This window comes from Rhincodon typus, chromosome 9, assembly GCF_021869965.1.
Source record: "Rhincodon typus isolate 14 chromosome 9, sRhiTyp1.1, whole genome shotgun sequence".
Taxonomy (NCBI): domain Eukaryota; kingdom Metazoa; phylum Chordata; class Chondrichthyes; order Orectolobiformes; family Rhincodontidae; genus Rhincodon; species Rhincodon typus.
Window position 1 is genome coordinate 90,916,369 of NC_063340.1, and position 17,263 is coordinate 90,933,631.

The 17,263-nt window shown below is 44.0% G+C and overlaps 1 protein-coding gene across 1 annotated transcript in view; it reads right to left on the bottom strand.

Annotated features, from left to right (window-relative positions):
* The window catches only part of LOC109928107 (zinc-binding protein A33-like), a 24,010-nt gene extending 8,590 nt beyond the window's left edge, over nucleotides 1–15,420 (bottom strand). The window contains exons 1-3 of the mRNA XM_048601311.1: nucleotides 14,975–15,420; nucleotides 10,019–10,114; nucleotides 4,124–4,357 (exon numbers count right to left, since the gene is read on the bottom strand). Coding sequence (XP_048457268.1) covers nucleotides 4,124–4,357; nucleotides 10,019–10,114; nucleotides 14,975–15,388 — 744 coding nt within the window. The 5' untranslated portion in view covers nucleotides 15,389–15,420. The remainder of the gene's footprint in view (nucleotides 1–4,123; nucleotides 4,358–10,018; nucleotides 10,115–14,974) is intronic.
* Nucleotides 15,421–17,263: the final 1,843 nt, after the last annotated feature.

The following is a 17,263-nucleotide window of genomic DNA, read 5'->3' on the forward strand; positions in this document are numbered from 1 at the left end:
CCCTCATCCAGGTCATTTATAAAAATGACAAACAGCAGTGGCCCCAAAACAGATCCTTGAGGTACACCACTAGTAACTGAACTCCAGGATGAACATTTCCCATCAACCACCACCCTCTGTCTTCTTACAGCTAGCCAATTTCTGATCCAAACCGCTAAATCACCCTCAATCCCATGCCTCCGTATTTTCTGCAATAGCCTACCATGGGGAACCTTATCAAACGCTTTACTGAAATCCACATACACCACATCAACCGCTTTACCCTCATCCACCTGTTTGGTCACCTTCTCAAAGAACTCAATAAGGTTTGTGAGGCACAACCTACCCTTCACAAAACCGTGTTGAATATCCCTAATCAAATTATTCCTTTCTAGATGATTATAAATCCTATCTCTTATAATCTTTTCCAACACTTTACCCACAGCCGAAGTAAGGCTCACTGGTCTATAATTACCAGGGTTGTCTCTACTCCCCTTCTTGAACAAGGGGACAACATTTGCTAGTCTCCAGTCTTCTGGCACTATTCCTGAAGACAATGATGACATAAAGATCAAAGCCAAAGGCGCTGCAATCTCCTCTCTAGCTTCCCAGAGAATCCTAGGATAAATCCCATCCGGCCCAGGGGACTTATCTATTTTCACACCTTCCAGAATTGCTAACACCTCCTCCTTATGAACCTCAATCCCGTCTAGTCTAATAGACTGTATCTCAGTATTCTCCTCGACTACATTGTCTTTTTCCTGTGTGAATACTGATGAAAAATATGCATTTAGCACTTCTCCTATCTCTTCGGACTCCACGCACAACTTCCCACTACTGTCCTTGACCGGCCCCAATCTTACTCTAGTCATTCTTTTATTCCTGACATACCTATAGAAAGCTTTAGGGTTTTCCTTGATCCTACCTGCTAAAGACTTCTCATGTCCCCTCCTGGCTCTTCTTAGCTCTCTCTTTAGGTCCTTCCTGGCTAACTTGTAATTCTCAAGCGCCCTAACTGAGCCTTCACGCCTCATCTCTACATAAGCCTCCTTCTTCCTCTTGACAAGAGATTCAACTTCTTTAGTAAACCACGGTTCCCTCGCTCGACCACTTCCTCCCTGCCTGACAGGTACATACTTCTCAAGGACACGCAGTAGCTGTTCCTTGAACAAGCTCCACATTTCAATTGTGCCCAGCCCCTGAAGTTTCCTTCTCCATCCTATGCATCCTAAATCTTGCCTAATCACCTCATAATTGCCTTTCCCCCAGCTATAACTCTTGCCCTGCGGTATATACCGATCCCTTTCCATCGCTAAAGTAAACGTAACTGAATTGTGGTCACTATCACCAAAGTGCTCACCTACCTCCAAATCTAACACCTGGCCTGGTTCATTACCCAGTACCAAATCCAATGTGGCCTCGCCTCTTGTTGGCCTATCTACATACTGTGTCAGGAAACCCTCCTGCACACATTGGACAAAAACTGACCCATCTGAAGTACTCGAACTATAGAGTTTCCAGTCAATATTTGGAAAGTTAAAGTCCCCCATAACAACTACCCTGTTACTTTCGCTCCTATCCAGAATCATCTTTGCAATCTTTTCCTCTACATCTCTGGAACTTTTCGGAGCCCTATAGAAAACTCCCAACAAGGTGACCTCTCCTTTCCTGGTTCTAACCTCAGCCCATACTACCTCAGTAGATGAGTTGTCATCAAACGTCCTTTCTGCCACCGTAATACTGTCCTTGACTAACAATGCCACACCTCCCCCTCTTTTACCACCTTCCCTGATCTTACTGAAGCATCTAAACCCCGGAACCTGCAACAACCATTTCTGTCCCTGCTCTATCCATGTCTCTGAAATGGCCACAACATCGAAGTCCCAGGTACCAACCCATGCTGCAAGTTCACCCACCTTATTCCGGATGCTCCTGGCATTGAAGTAGACACACTGCAAACCATCTTCCTGCCTGCTGGTACACTCCTGCGACCTTGAAACCTTACTTATGACCTCACTACTCTCAACCTCCTGTACACTGGAGCTACAATTCAGGTTCCCATCCCCCTGTTGAGTTAATTTAAACCCTCCCGAAGAGCATTAGCAAATTTCCCCCCCAGGATATTGGTACCCCTCTGGTTCAGGTGTAGACCATCCCGTTTGTAGAGGTCCCACCTACCCCTGAATGACCCCCAATTATCCAGGTATCTGAATCCCTCCCTCCTGCACCATCCCTGTAGCCATGTGTTCAGCTGCTCTCTCTCCCTATTCCTTGCCTCACTAGCACGTGGCACGGGTAACAAACCAGAGATAACAACTCTGTTTGTTCTAGCTCTAAGCTTCCACCCTAGCTCCTTGAATTTCTGCCTTACGTCCTCATCCCTTTTCCTACCTATGTCGTTGGTGCCTATGTGGACCACGACTTGGGGCTGCTCCGCCTCCCCCTTAAGAATCCCGAAAACACGATCCGAGACATCACGGACCCTGGCACCTGGGAGGCAACACACCAACCGCGAGTCTCTCTCATTCCCACAGAATCTCCTATCTGTCCCCCTAACTATGGAGTCCCCAATGACTAATGCTCTCCTCCTCTCCCCCCTTCCCTTCTGAGCAACTGGGACAGACTCTGTGCCAGAGACCTGTACCCCATGGCTTACCCCTGGTAAGTGGTTCCCCCCAACAGTATCCAAAACGGTATACTTGTTTTTGAGGGGAACGGCCACAGGGGATCCCTGCACTGTCTGTCTGTTCCCTTTCCGTCCCCTGACTGTAACCCATCTACTTTTTTCCTGTAAAGATGTAAAGACCAGGTAAAGATGGCAGGTTCCTTCCCTAAAGGACATTAGTTGAACCAGGAAAGTTGATGTTTCGGGTTGGGACCCTTCTTCAGAAATTTCTGAAAACATCGAAACATCAGCTTTCCTGCTCCTACGATGCTGCCTGGCCTGCTATGTTCCTCCAGCTCCACACTGTGTTATCTCGGACTCCAGCATTGGCAATTCTTACTATCTCTTAGTTGAACCAGGTTGTCTTTTCCTGATAATCAGCAATGGATTCATGGTTTATGAATTATTGTAATGATTCTACCATCTGCCATGGCAGGATTTGAACCTGGGTCCACAGAACATTATCTGGGTCTCTGGACTAACAGGCCAGCAATGATACCAATAGGTCATTGCCTCCCGAACATTACTTTTAATCTAAAGTAAACAATGTTTCACTAAGGCAGGTAGTAAAGAGAATAAAGATATGGTGATTTTGAACAAACCAAAATAAAATTTACCAAACAAAGAAAAATAAAACAATCCACTGCACAGACAATGTGTATATATACTGTATTTGTGTATATAATGTATAACAAATTATATAATCTAATATCCAGGGTTGATATGAAGTAAAGGTAATGCAACAGACAATCTGAGGCTGAATACCTCACTGAGAACATCAAATAGTGTTGTAGTGCTCATGATTCCTCAGTGTCTGCATCAACACTTCTCCCTAAACCAGCACCACCAGAATCTAACCAGACAGCTCCTCAGCTCAAACTGTTTTGTCAGATTTAACTGTGTGCAAATTGATTGCAGATTATTCTGACATTAATGCCATCGGCAAACATTGATATGGTGATGGCGGTGGTGGAGTCGAACTTGGGCCAGTGTGGTACCCGGCAGCATCGGTGGCATCTGCATTGGCAAGGTCCATCGAGCACTCAGTGGTGAGGGCATTGGTGGAGGTGAGATGGCACCAAAAAGTTGGTGACGTTGGCTCCAGCGGCGGTGAAAGGGTCTTGTGCGTGACCACCAGGCCCATGGCCCATGATGGGGTACTTAACAAGAAGGACTGTAAAGGTGAACACATTTTCTCTTTATTTCTTTGTCCTCCTGCTTTTATATTCTACACTTTGGTTTCTTTTTCTGCATTTTAAGATGGAGAGTGGTGACACGATACAACATGTCAATGTATTTTGTAACAATAAACAAATAAATAAATCAAATATGGTGCGTTACACAAGGAGCATAACATGGAGGATGTTAAACAAAAGGACATTAAATTAATCCTCCATTCCATCGTTCTGCTGGCTGGTTTCCCATTAACCCTAATCCTCCACCCTGTGACCTCATGCTTCCTGAGCTGCTGTTACTCACCAGTAAGAAAAGTGCTGAGTCCTTTTGACTGAGCTCACTCTCGATTGACTGAATGGTGGCCTCTAATGAGGATATGTCCTCAGAGACCTCCTTGATTTTTTGCCTCATTAACTGAATATGATGTTCTTCCTCCTTTCGGAGATTGCTCATTAGAATCTTCTCTTCGTTGTGAAGGAAAGAGTGAAGCTTCTGAAATTCCTGTTTGATTTGTTTCTCAGTTCCCGAAGCCTGGCTCTGTTAGAAACCAAAAACAGTTTGAGTCTGAAGAAGTAAACACAAAACACTGCCGATGCTAGCGATCTGAAATATAACAGAAGGCGCTGGAGAAACTCAGCAGGTCTGGCAGCAACTATGGAGAGAAATCAGAATTAACATTTCGGGTCGAGTGACCCTTCCTCAGAATTCTTCAGGTCTGATACAACTCTCCTTCAGAGCTCACCTGAAGCAGAGTCATATCAGACTTGGAACATTAACAGTTTTTCTCTCTCCACAGATGCTACCAGACCTGCTGAGATTGACCAGCACTTTCTCTTCTTATTTTGAGTCTAAAGAATTTGCATTTAGCTGATCCTTTCAGATTGGGTGGAAAGCTAATTGCAGTGTGAGATGTTTTTGGAGTTGGGGGCCAGTGAAAAGAGTTTTAGGTTTGGCGGATTATTGCGATGAGAAGATGATACATTTGCTGGAGGATTATATTTGTGGGAGAGTTATCCCTGGTAAATTACGGGCTGTTTTTGCCAGGGTCGGGATCAGTCACAGCTGGGAGTGTGAGTCAGTCAGCAAACACAGCCAAGGAAAACACTGAACAATAATTAGTTTTACATCTCTCAGATCCAAACAATTCCAGCCTGAGATCAATGGGTGATGAGGAGATGCTGTGAGGGAGAACAGCAGGGGAACAAGGGGTGCACACAGACACTATATTGTTCCTGAGAAGGGATAGTGGGACAGAATGTGTTGGCAACATCCCATTCTCCTTAACTTTGTAATCCAGATCTGGTAAGCCGTGCACATTGACTGAGGAAAAGTCCGAATTGAGGTTCGGCGGAATGAGAAATGTTATGTTGCACATTTGGAGTCAATGTCAATCCTGAACCATGGTCTATCAACATGAAAATGAAAGCAAAGTTCTGACAATGCTAGAGATTGGAGATAAAAATAAACAGTTGTGGAAAAGAGTCATGCCAGACTCGGAATGTTAACTCTGTTTCTCTCTTCGTAGATGCTGCCAGACCTGCTGAGTTTCTCCAGCACTTTCTGTTTTAATTGTAGTGTTTTTATATCACACTGGCTCAGGATTTTGTTAAAGCAAACAAGCTCCGAAATGAGAGAGACTATCTCATCTCATCATCCAATCTTGTAGTTCACTGCTAAACCTATTTCTTAAAGAGCTTAAAATGCCAACTCTGCTTACAGGGCCTATCATTCAGCTTCTGAGGAGTTAACATAAACCATGCCTGCCTTTATTTTTTTTTCCCTCTCTCTGGGCACCAGATCCATCTATTCAACTCATTCCTTCCTCAACCAGCTTCAGCATAAATGCCATCCTTCCCAAACTGATATCAGTTCTGAAGAAGGGTCACTGGACCCGAAACTTTAACTCTGTTTCTCTCTCTACAGATGCTGCTAAACCTGCTGAATTTCTCCGGCAATTTCTGTTTAAGGTTCAGAATTCCAACATCTTCAGTTTTTTGTTTTATTTAATTGACATGGGCCTGCTTTATAAGATCCACCAATATCATAGTGTTATTTGATCATGGGATATGGGCATTTCTGTCTGGGCCAGTATTTATTGGCCATCCCTCGTTGCCCATTGAGAAGCTGGGGGTGAGCTGCCTTCTTGAACAGCTGCTGTTTATGTGCTGTGGGTTGATCCACAATGCTCTAAGGGAGGGAATTCCAGGATTTTGACCTAGTGATACTGAAGGAATGGCAATATATTTCCATGACAGGATGGTGAGTGGTTTGGAGGGGAACTTATAGTGGGTGGTATCTTCTGCTCTTATCATTATAGATGGAAGTGGTCATGGATTTGGAAATTAGTTGCTGCTTTTTATATTGTGCCCTCTTCTGATCTGATACTTGTCTTTAGACAATTATGTGACTTTTCTTTTAGTCTGATATTAACTTTAACATTTCTGGTTAAGCACAGATGTTGGGTCTGTCCCTTGAAATGTTTGTTACACATTGGAATGTATCTATTCCATGCATTCTGAAATATTTCCTTACATGTCTGTCACTGCATCCCCTTCATGCCTTCATAATGGTCCTTATTTAATTTTTAAAAATAGTCTGGAGCCCACTCTTCTCTCCCTCAAAATGAATGTAAAATTCAATCGTATTATGCTTGCTGCTGATTAGCTGGACCTTCACTATGAGATCATTAATTAACCCTGATTCATTGCACAATACCACATCTGGCATTATCTGCTCTCTGATTGGGTCAAGTATGTGCTGGACGAAGAATCTCTCCAATGGGTTCTTACTGTTAAGGCTGACTGTACACCATCACCACAAGTGACCTCTTACCTTTACCATTGCTCGGTTTTCTGAATTATAGTCATTCCTCTCTATTGCATTAATATCATCACTAACTAATCGAGCCACCCCTCCACCTTTTCTTAGCTTTCTGTTCTTCCTAAATGTACGGTACTCTTCAAGGTTCAGTTATCATCCATGTCACCTTCAGCAATGTTTCTATAATAGCTTCCAGCTTGTACTTATTCATTTATTTCAAATGCTGTGTGAATGGAGATACAGCCTTACATAGAAACATAGAAAAGAGCAGCATGGTGGCTCAGTGGCCAGCACTGCTGCCTCACTACATCAGGAACTTGGGTTCAACTCCACCCTCAGGCAACTGTCTGTGTGAAGTTTGCACATTCTCCCTGTGTCTGCATGGGTTTCTTCAGGTGCTCCGGTTTCCTCCCAGGTTAAGTGGATTGGCCATGCTAAATTGCCCATAGTCTGCAGGCCAGGCGGGTTAGCCATGGGAATTGCAGAGTTACAGGGGTGGGGGGTGGGGTTTGGGTCTGGGTGGGATATTTTTTGGATGGGTCAGAGTAGACTCAATGGGCTGAATGTGGGGAGTCTATAAAAATAGGGGCAGGACACCCTCTGAGTCTGCTCCATCATTCAACCTGATCACAGCTGATCATCTAATCATTCCCCTGTTCCTGCTTTCTCCCCATACCCTTTGATCCCTTTAGCCATGAGAACTATTTCTAACTCCTTCCTGAAAACATTCAATGCTTTGGTCAGAGCTACTTTCTGCAGTGGAGAATTCCACAGGCTCACCACTCTCTGGGTGAAGAAGTATCTCTTCATCTCTGTCCTAAATGGCCTATCCTGTATCCTTAGACTGTGACTCCCAGATCTGGACTCCCCACACATTGGGAACACCCTGCCTGTGTTTATCCTGTCTAGTGCCTGTTAGAATTTTATTGGTTTCCATGAGATCCTCCCTCATTCTTCTGAACACCAATGAATATAACCCAAACCAATCCAGTCTTTCTCCAGGTTTTTGCATTCTTGCATTCTGTCTATTGATTTACTCTTTAATTTATATTCTCTGTCACTTCTTGTCGCATTCTGTTTTATACATTCCTCTATTAATGCCTTTCTCTTATTGATTGGCTTCACTCTCAAATCGATAATTTTCTGAAATTTCCACTGGTCAGTTTAAGGTTCTCTCCTGTCCCCATTGTACAGTCCCAGCAGGGTTTGGGTGGAGACCATGCCATTGGTTGAGATCACACTGTCCCTAGGACTGGTGCTATTACCCCATGAGTCAGGACCCAGTTACCCCACATCAGTCTGTGATCACACACTCATCTCTTTATTCTGATTTGCTCTCGGGCAGTTTGCACATGGATCAGAGAATAATCCAGGGATTTGAGGATCTGCTGATTAATTTAGAGCTGATCACCTCATTCGGACTATACAGAACCTCCTTTTTTTTGTATATATCATCAGAACCTGCAAAACCCACAATGACTGGATCCTTCCCCTGCATTGCAACTTCCTGTCCAACCCTGAGCAGATGTCCTGAACCCTGACATCAGACAGACAACACAACCATCTGGACTGTCACTCTTTGCTGCACAAAATGATGTCAATCTCCCTCACTATATCACCCCCTACTAAGACTATATTCACTCTTGTGCTCCCACTTGAATGGCTTCCTGCGCTACAGTACCACAGTCAGTTCAATTATCCACCCTGCCATCCCCACTCTCACCCAGACCAGCTGAAAGAATCTGAGACCTGGCAGGTAATCAGGCTCCTGTACTGCAGCCTTCTTGGTCCCTCGCTCACAATCATGCTCTCCAATCCTTCAGCACTGACTGAATCAGAAGACCTTGTCCTAAGAATTACAACCGTGTTCTGGTACAAAGCATTCTCCCCCTTCCTGATGGACTGTAATGTCTGTAGTTCAGCCTCTTCAAAAGTGAAGCTCCTCAAGCCTCAAACACTTCCCACAGAGCTGTTTGCTCTGGATCATACTTGCACCCAGGAGACGTGACATGCTGCAGCTGTGATGCATCACCCATTCTGCCATCCTTAATGCAGTCTCAGTAATTGTTTAATCACTTTATTCAAATACTTATTTTATGATTTTACATATTTTATTAACCTCATCATTTTGAACCTTAGGGATAGAATTAACTTCAGTCACCTACCAGCTATCGTGTAATGCCACATGCTGACATTCCTGCCTGCAGCTGGGCTAATCCCAAAGTGCCTCTCACCTTAAACATATGCCCTTTAGTTTTGGACTCCTGTACCCTGGGGTAAAGACCTTGGCGAATCACTCTATCCATGCCCCTCATGATTTTATGAATTTCTATAAAGTCACCGCTCAGCCTCTGATGCTCCAGGGAAAATAGCTGAGCCTATTCAGCCTCTCCCTATAGCTCAAATCCTCCAACCCTCGGCAACATCTTTGTAAATTTTTTCTGCACCCTTTCAAGTTTCACAACATCTTTCCTATATCAGGGAGACCAGAATTAAATGCAGTGGCCTCACCATTAGTCCCGTTGTGAGTCTCCTACCTGAAAGTACAGTGTAAGTACCTGATCAACAGAGATCAAGGAGGAGCTGAAAGGATCGAATTAGTGAATCTTGTGGCTAGAGACCATTGAAATGCCTTCACAGGTTTCCCCTCCATCCATAGCACCAACGTTTTTAAATCTATTAATGTGTGCAACGGCACTTCTAAGGGGGCCAAAGCTTTACTGAGTAGAGTTATATGTCAAAAGTTCAATGCAGCTAGTGTCTATTTATCTGTAATAAATGGTAATCATTATTAAGTACAGAAACCTGGTTGGTGTTTACAGTCAACCTGAGTGTAAAAGAAAGGTAAATGGGCACTTTTGCCCTGTTTTAATTGAATCTTTCAGGTTTGTGAAGACTCCTGGAATAGTGGGGGTTGATTTCCAAAGTTGCTCCCACAGTGCAGTATGAGACTCAATATTCGTTCTGGCAGATATTAGTCAAGGTGTGCAATTTTTTTCTGTTACCTTCACTGAATATTTATTGGCATCCGTGATAATTTGCATATGTTAACCTCATCCAAATTTCAGTAGAGTCGGTGCTTTACTTGTCTATTTCTGCTTTGCAGATTTTGTTGTTTATATGTAACGTTTGAACTATCAGCCCACATGGGGAGCACTTTGCAAGAGAGTGAAGACTGGGCCATCTAAAACAACAAAACTGCAAATTCACACACGTTCATTATAACCATAATTTTATTCACTTGTAGGCCACAGATTTGGAATTCTAATTCTGAATAGGCACAGAAGGTTTTGCTTTATTTAAGAATGAGGCTTACTGAGCCTAATCTTCAAAGTTAGTTCTGCAAGGAGCAATTGAGTCTAATTGCAGGGAACTTACCTTGACATGCTTTAAGGTGAGCTCATACTCATTTCTGATCGCACTGAATTTCACCACCTTGGATTTTAGAGACTTCATCAGGATCTTCAACTCTTCCTGGAAGAATAATTGTTTAAAAATTCAGTTTTATAATGTTTCATTGTGTAAAACAAGAGGAAGACAGTATGGGTATGATAACAACAGCTCAGGCTTGAGGACTACAGACAAGCATCAGGGACCAATGTGTTCAACAGAGATTACTGAAGCTGACACATTAAGGTTCTATTTTTGCATGACTACAGGATGCAGCTGCAAATTATACTAATATTTGACACTTTGTGAATTTCTCTCATTGATGCTTTAAATAAATAAATGGTTACAAATTACCATTTTGGTGCTCGTAAGAATGCTCACGCATTGTTACTGACAATTTCTCTGCAAGTGGAAAAGTGTATTCAGGGTAAATGAGTGAAGAGAGCCACAGGGTCAGTGTCATAAAGTTCTGAAGCAGAAAAAAGACCTCCTGGCCCATTGGGTCTGTGCCAGCCAAAAACAACTACCTCACTACAGACTTCCCAAACCTGATGGACACACCAAAGATAGTAGTTTGAGAAAGTCTGGCTAGCTTTGGGCTTCTATCCAAAGGGCTAGTAATACACGAATGGTCATAATTCTAAGTGTGTGACATGAAAAATTATGTTCCCAATCACTTGCAAGATACATTGAAGATCTATTTAACATTGATTCAATTTAAAGAGGCAGATAAATACATAGGGAGCGATTTTGATTCTACAAGTTGGATGGAAATGGACAGATGGCCAATTTAACCTGAGATTAGTTACACTTTGTGGAAAGGCCACGTCTACAGTCCTGGAGTCAACAGATGTTTTAGGTCAGGCAGCTGAACCCAAACCTGTCAAGGTGCTAATTCATGTTGTAAAACACTAATGATAACATTATCAGAATATGAGAAACAAATGAGGGATAATTCCTTACATGTCACCTTGGCGAGGGAGGAGGTAAATGGGCAGGTGTTGCACCTTTGCTGGTTACAGGGGAAGGTGCCGTAGGGCTGTGGGGAGGTGTTGGGGGTGAAGGACGTGTGGACCAGGGTGTCGCGGAGGGAACGGTCCCTGCAGAAGGCGGAAAAGGGAGGGGAGGGGAATATGTATCTGGTGGTGGCATCTTGCTGGAGGTGGCGGAAATGGCATCTGATGATCTTCCAGATGTGGATGCTGGTGGGATGGTAGGTGAGGATAAGAGGAACCTTATCGCTGTTGTGGGAGGGAAGAGAAGGGGGTGAGGGCGGAAGTGCGGAAGATTTGTCGGACCCGGTTGAGGCCCCTGTCGACCACGGAGCTGGGGAATCCTCGGTTGAGGAAGAAGGTGGGACATTTCGGAGGCTCCCTTGTCGAAGTTGGCCTCATCTGAACATATGCAACATAAACGGAGGAACTGAGAGAATGGGATGGAGTCTTTACAGGAAGCAGGGTGCAACGATGTATAGTCCAGGTAGCTGTGGGAGTTGGTGGGGCAAGGAATATTCCATGTACCCCATGAAGAGACAGACCTAACTGTAGCCTATGCGGGTGCCATGGCCACCCCTCTGACCTGAAGAAAATGAGAAGAGTTAAAAGAGAAGTTGTTGAGGGTGAGGATGAGCTCGGCCCAGTGGAGGAGAGTGGTGTTGGATGGTGACGGTTCAGGTCCTTGCTCCAGGAAGAAGTGGAGAGCCCTAAGACCCTCCTGGTGGGGAATGGACGTCTAAAGGGATTGCATATCCATGGCAAAGAGGAGGTGGCTGGAACCTGCAAACTGAAAGTAAACACAGCTGGAAACTAAAGGAATCAGGTCTACAGGAAATATGGGGAAAATGGTAGAGGGGGACAAATAAAATTTGTGATGCAGGATGAAATCACTGCAGTGGTAAGAGAGCATATTGTTAGAAAGGTGTGGTTTTTGAAATGTAATACAATTGACTGAACATATGTTGGAATCTTGAACTTTTTAAAAAGAATACTCTTCTTAGCCAAGAGTGCTCACTTCTAGAGCAACAATATTGTAGCTGCAAGGAACAGAGATTGGATGAAGATAACCCAACCACAAGACTTCCAGTAAGACATCACTTAGGCCCATTCTGTGAGTGGAATGAAGCAACTAAAGCTAAATGGGCATTAAGAGGTTTTAATGGGGAACTGTAACTTTCAGGTAGATTGGTGTATGTCAGGAATACAATAAATGTCTTGAGTGTGTCTGAAATAGTTTTCTGCAACAATAAATGAATAACGATATGAGATTTAGTGTAATGAACAAAAATAAAGATTTCATTACAGCCTAATGCTGCATAAACATTTATCAAAGAGTGATCATAATATGATCAAATTCAGTACAATGTCTGAAAGAGAGAGAAATGTGAAACAGCTGCTAAGAGTCTAGTTTTGGGTGAGACTGACCTCAATGTGCTAAGAAACTGTTCACAATAAAAACCGAAGGAACTGCAGATGCTGTAAATCAGCATCAAAAACAGAAGTTGCTGGAAAAGCTCAGCAGGTCTGGCAGCATCTGTGAAGAAAAAATCAGAGTTAACGTTTCAGGTCCGGTCTGAGAAAGGGTCACCGGACCCGAAACATTAACTCTGATTTTTCTTGACAGAAGCTGCCAGATCTGCTGAGCTTTTCCAGCAACTTCTGTTCACAATAAACTAGACAAATCTGTCAGTGTGGAGTGAGGGTGGGAGGTGGTTGAAAATGAAATTAACATGATAAATACAACAAAAAGGGGTTGACTAAAGACGTAAAAGACAAGATAAATCTTGACAACTTCTAGCACAGTTTCAAAGTTTGCAGACGATACAAAATCTGGAAGAATTTTTTGTGATTAGGAGGATAGTGTAGAAGTTCAAGAGGGTGGCAGGACAAATGAGGGAGTGGGTAATGAAGATCAAGGGAAGCTGAAGAGTCCTTGCAGGTTAATATTTTATCTCACCCTGACATTATAAGGAGAAAGAGGAATTTAGGCCACCCATAAAGAGGCCAGCTGTTGGTATACCAACAATGTCACAAGTAATTCCAGATCACCGACTAACATTCCAGTTCAAATTGCTGAACTTTAAATTCAATGAGGGGGTGGGGAGCTGTCATAAATTGAAAACTCGCCTAAAGGCAGTCATTATTATCAGGACCTGTCTGGTTTCCTAATGCCTTCAGTGAAGGGAAACCTGCTGACATACAGGTGACTCCAAGTCCAGAGCAATGTAGTTAATTGATTTTTAACTGCCTTCTGGGAATTAGGGATGGGCAATAAATGCTAATCCAGCCAGTGATGTCTGCATTACTGAGGAATTCCTACACATAGATGAACACTGGTCAGTAGCCAATTGCACTTGGAAAATGGTGTAGGGTGATCCTGAACATCAAGCCCTCACACTATGACAGGCTGGCCACTAACTGACTGGAACCAATGACCTCTCACTGGAGCTACATAAAGGGGACACAGTTTCCTAAATCAGGAGTGTCTTGTTTAAGATGGAGATGAGGAGGAATTTCTTCTCTCAGAGGTTCGCAAGTTTGTGTTGTGGGAATTCTCTTGCTCCAGAGAACTTTGGAGACTGGGGTATTGAGCTAGACAAGGAGACAGAGAATAGACAGGAAAATGGAAGTGACACCAAAGCCTGATCAGCCACATTTGTGTAGAATGGCACAGTGGGTTCAAGGGGCTATTTCCGCTCCTATATTGTATGAACCTATGTTCCTATGAAAACCCATTGGCTAAAAGCCCATCTCATAAACACTTGAAAAGTTAAAGGGGTAGATCCAAACTTTAAAAACATAAAGATGCTGGTTACCTTCTTCTGATGGGCTTCCAGGAGCACTATATTCAGATCAGATCATCCCTCAAAGTTGCTATGCAAGTTGATAGGGTTGTAAAGAAGGCATATGGTGCATTGGCTTTCATTGGCAGGGGAATTGAGTTTAAGAGCCGTGAGGTTATGCAGCAGCTCTATAAAACTCTGGTTAGACCACACTTGGAATATTGCGATCAGTTCTGGTCACCTCATTATAAGAAAGATGTGGAAGCTTTAGAGAGGGTGCAGAGGAGATTTACCAGGATGCTGTCTGGACTGGAGGGCAGGTCTTATGAGGAAAGGTTGAGGGAGCTAGGGCTTTTCTCATTGGAGCAAAGAAGGAGGAGAGGTGACTTGATAGAGGTGTACAAGATGATGGGAGGCATAGATAGAGTGGATAGTCAGAGACTTTCTCCCAGGGCGGAAATGACTATTACAAGGGGGCATAATTTTAAAGTGATTGGAGGAAGGTATAGGGGAGATGTCAGAGGTAGGTTCTTCACACAGAGAGGGGTGGGCGTGTGGAATGCGCTGCCGGCAGTGGTAGTGGTAGTGGAGTCAGATACTTTGGAGACTTTTAAGCGACTCTTGGATAGGCACATGGAGGATAGTAAAATGTAGGGTATGCAGGGTAGATTGATCTTAGTAGGATAATAGGTCAGCACAACACTGTGGGCCGAAGGGCCTGTATTGTGCTGTATGTTCTATGTTCTATGTGCAGACAGGGCCATTTGCAATGAGGAAAAGGATGGGGCAGCTCAACTGGAATTCTAAAACAGAGCAGTGCGCTGCATGGCTGGTCTGTTTTTCTGCTGTCTGTAGTAACTGTGTAATATTCCTCTGGAAAATTATGCATTGTTACACAATGATACAATGGATTCTGGTTCAGTTGGCAGATTTTCAATTTCAAGACAAAAAAAAAGAGGAAAATAAGATTTTCAACAGACCTTCCAGGCCAGCACATTGCCAACAGTTTCTTGAGCATTCCATTCTGTGTAGTTAATGCCTACCCTCTCCTAGCTCCCATTCAGGCAGTGTGCTGTGTAGATATGAGAGTGTGCCTGTAATTACTGCTGCTAGGTACCTGGGCAGCAGGCTGCCCCCTCCCTTACTGATCCTTACACTCACCATACCTTTGATTCTTTAGTTGCTTCCTCCAAAGGGCGACACTTATGGTTTTCGTGCTTGCTCGAATGCAGGCAAACAACACACATCACCTCCTGGTCTTCTTGACAGAACAGCTTCAGGACCTCCTTATGTAGGCTGCAGACTGGGTCTGCATGACCCACCTCCTGTTCCTTTGTGAACTCCTTGAGGAAAGACTCCACAATGTTGGCCAGTGTGCGATTCCATTTTAAATCTTTGGTGGAATATATTTCTCTGCAAACAGGACACTCAGAGTTCCTTTTCTTCTTCCAGTAACTCATCAGACATGCCCAGCAGAAATTGTGTTGACATGGGGGAGAGACAGGGTTCTTGAAGATATCCTGACAAATCGGGCACGAGAGCTCATCTTCCAGCCAGGATATCTTCCCTCCTGCTTCCATTTCTCAAAAAGATGTTATTCAAACCAACTAGCTTCCTGTTGATAGTGCAGCCAGCAGAAAGTCATTGCAACGTAACAGTTTCACTTTCTGCTCCTATTTTTAATTAAAGGGGCACTGTTCCACTGACAATATTGACAGGCTGTTGTTTCACTAAAAGGAACTAATGTGAATCACTTAAGAACAAAAACATTGAGCAGGATAGTGGCTTCATAAGAAAATAAGAATTAAGAACAGGTTCAGGCCATTCAGCCCTTCAAGCCTGCACTATTATTTAATACGATCAGGTTAATCTCATCTCAGCTTCAATTCCACTTTCCTGTCTGTTTTCCATAACCTTTCAACACGTTATTCATTAAAAATCTCTATCTCCTCTTTAGATGTACTCAATATTGTGGAATTCACTGCACTTTGGGGTAGTGAATTCCATAGATTCACGATGGAATTCACTACCCCATTTTCTGAAGAAGGGTCTAGGCCCGAAACGTCAGCCTTCCTGCTCCTATGATGCTGCTTGGCCTGCTGTGTTCATCCAGCTCTACACCTTGTTATCTCAGATTCTCCAGCATCTGCAGTTCCTACTATCTCAGATAGCGAAGACTATTTGCTTCTGTTAGAGTCTTTGAGTGCAATCAGCAGTCAACCCAACGCCCCAGAACCTCATTGCCGCTGCTCCAGATTATTTTTCTGAATTCACTCACCAGACATGGGTCTCACTGGCTGGGTCCTGCATTTATTGCCCGTCCCTTGTTGTCACTTGAGAAGGCGGTGGTGAGCTGCCTTCTTGAACAGTTACAGTCCATGTGCTGTAGGTTGACACACAATGAACTTACCACAGATCATTTGATATCATAGAATTCCTACAGTATCGAAACAGGCCCTTCGGCCCAACAAGTCCACACTGAGCCTCAGAACATCCCAGCCAGACCCCTTCCCCTATAACCCACCTAATCTACACATCCCTGGACACTACGTGTAATTTAGCATGGCCAATCCACCTAGCCTACACATCTTTGGACTGTGGGAGGAAACCGGAGCACCCGGAGGAAACCCACGCAGACACGGGAGAATGTGAAAACTCCACACAGTCACCAGAGGGTGAAATCGAACCTGAGTCCCTGGTGCTGTGAGGAGGCAGTGCTAACCACTGAGCCACCGTGCTGCCCTTAGAAAGGGAATTCCAGGATTTTGACCCAGCAACACTGAAGGAACGGTGATATATTTCCAAGTGATTGGCTTGGAGGGAAACTTGCATGGGGTTATGTTCCCGTGTATCTGCTGCCCTTATCCTTCTAGATGGAAGTGGGCATGGGTTCGGATCTTTGGTGAATTTCTGCAGTGCATCTTGTAGATAGTACACACTGCTGCTACTGAGCATCGGTGGTGGAGGGAGTGAATGTTTGTGGATGTGGTGCCAATCAAGTGGCTGCTTTGTCCTGGATGGTGTCAGCGATGGAATGTCAACAGTGATGTTTATATTCTCTCTTGTTAAAGATGGTCATTGCCTGGCATTTGTATGGTATGAATGTGTGTTACTTGTCACTTTTCAGTCAAGCCTGGATATTGTCCAGGTCTTGCTGCATTTGAACCTGGACTGCTTCAGTATCTGAGGAGTCACGAATGGTGCTGAACATTGTGCAATCATCGGCGAACATCCCCACTTCTGACCTTATCATGGAGGGAAGGTCATTGATGAAGCAGCTGAAGATGGTTGGGCCTAGGACACTATCCTGAGGAACTCCTGCAGAGATGGCCTGGAGCTGAGATGTATGACCTCCAACAATCACTGGGATTTCACAATACTTTCCTCATCTTGAACTGCACCCTCAGTGAGAAAATGTTTGGGAAGCAGTGTGCTTGAACCCTGGAGTTTGGTGC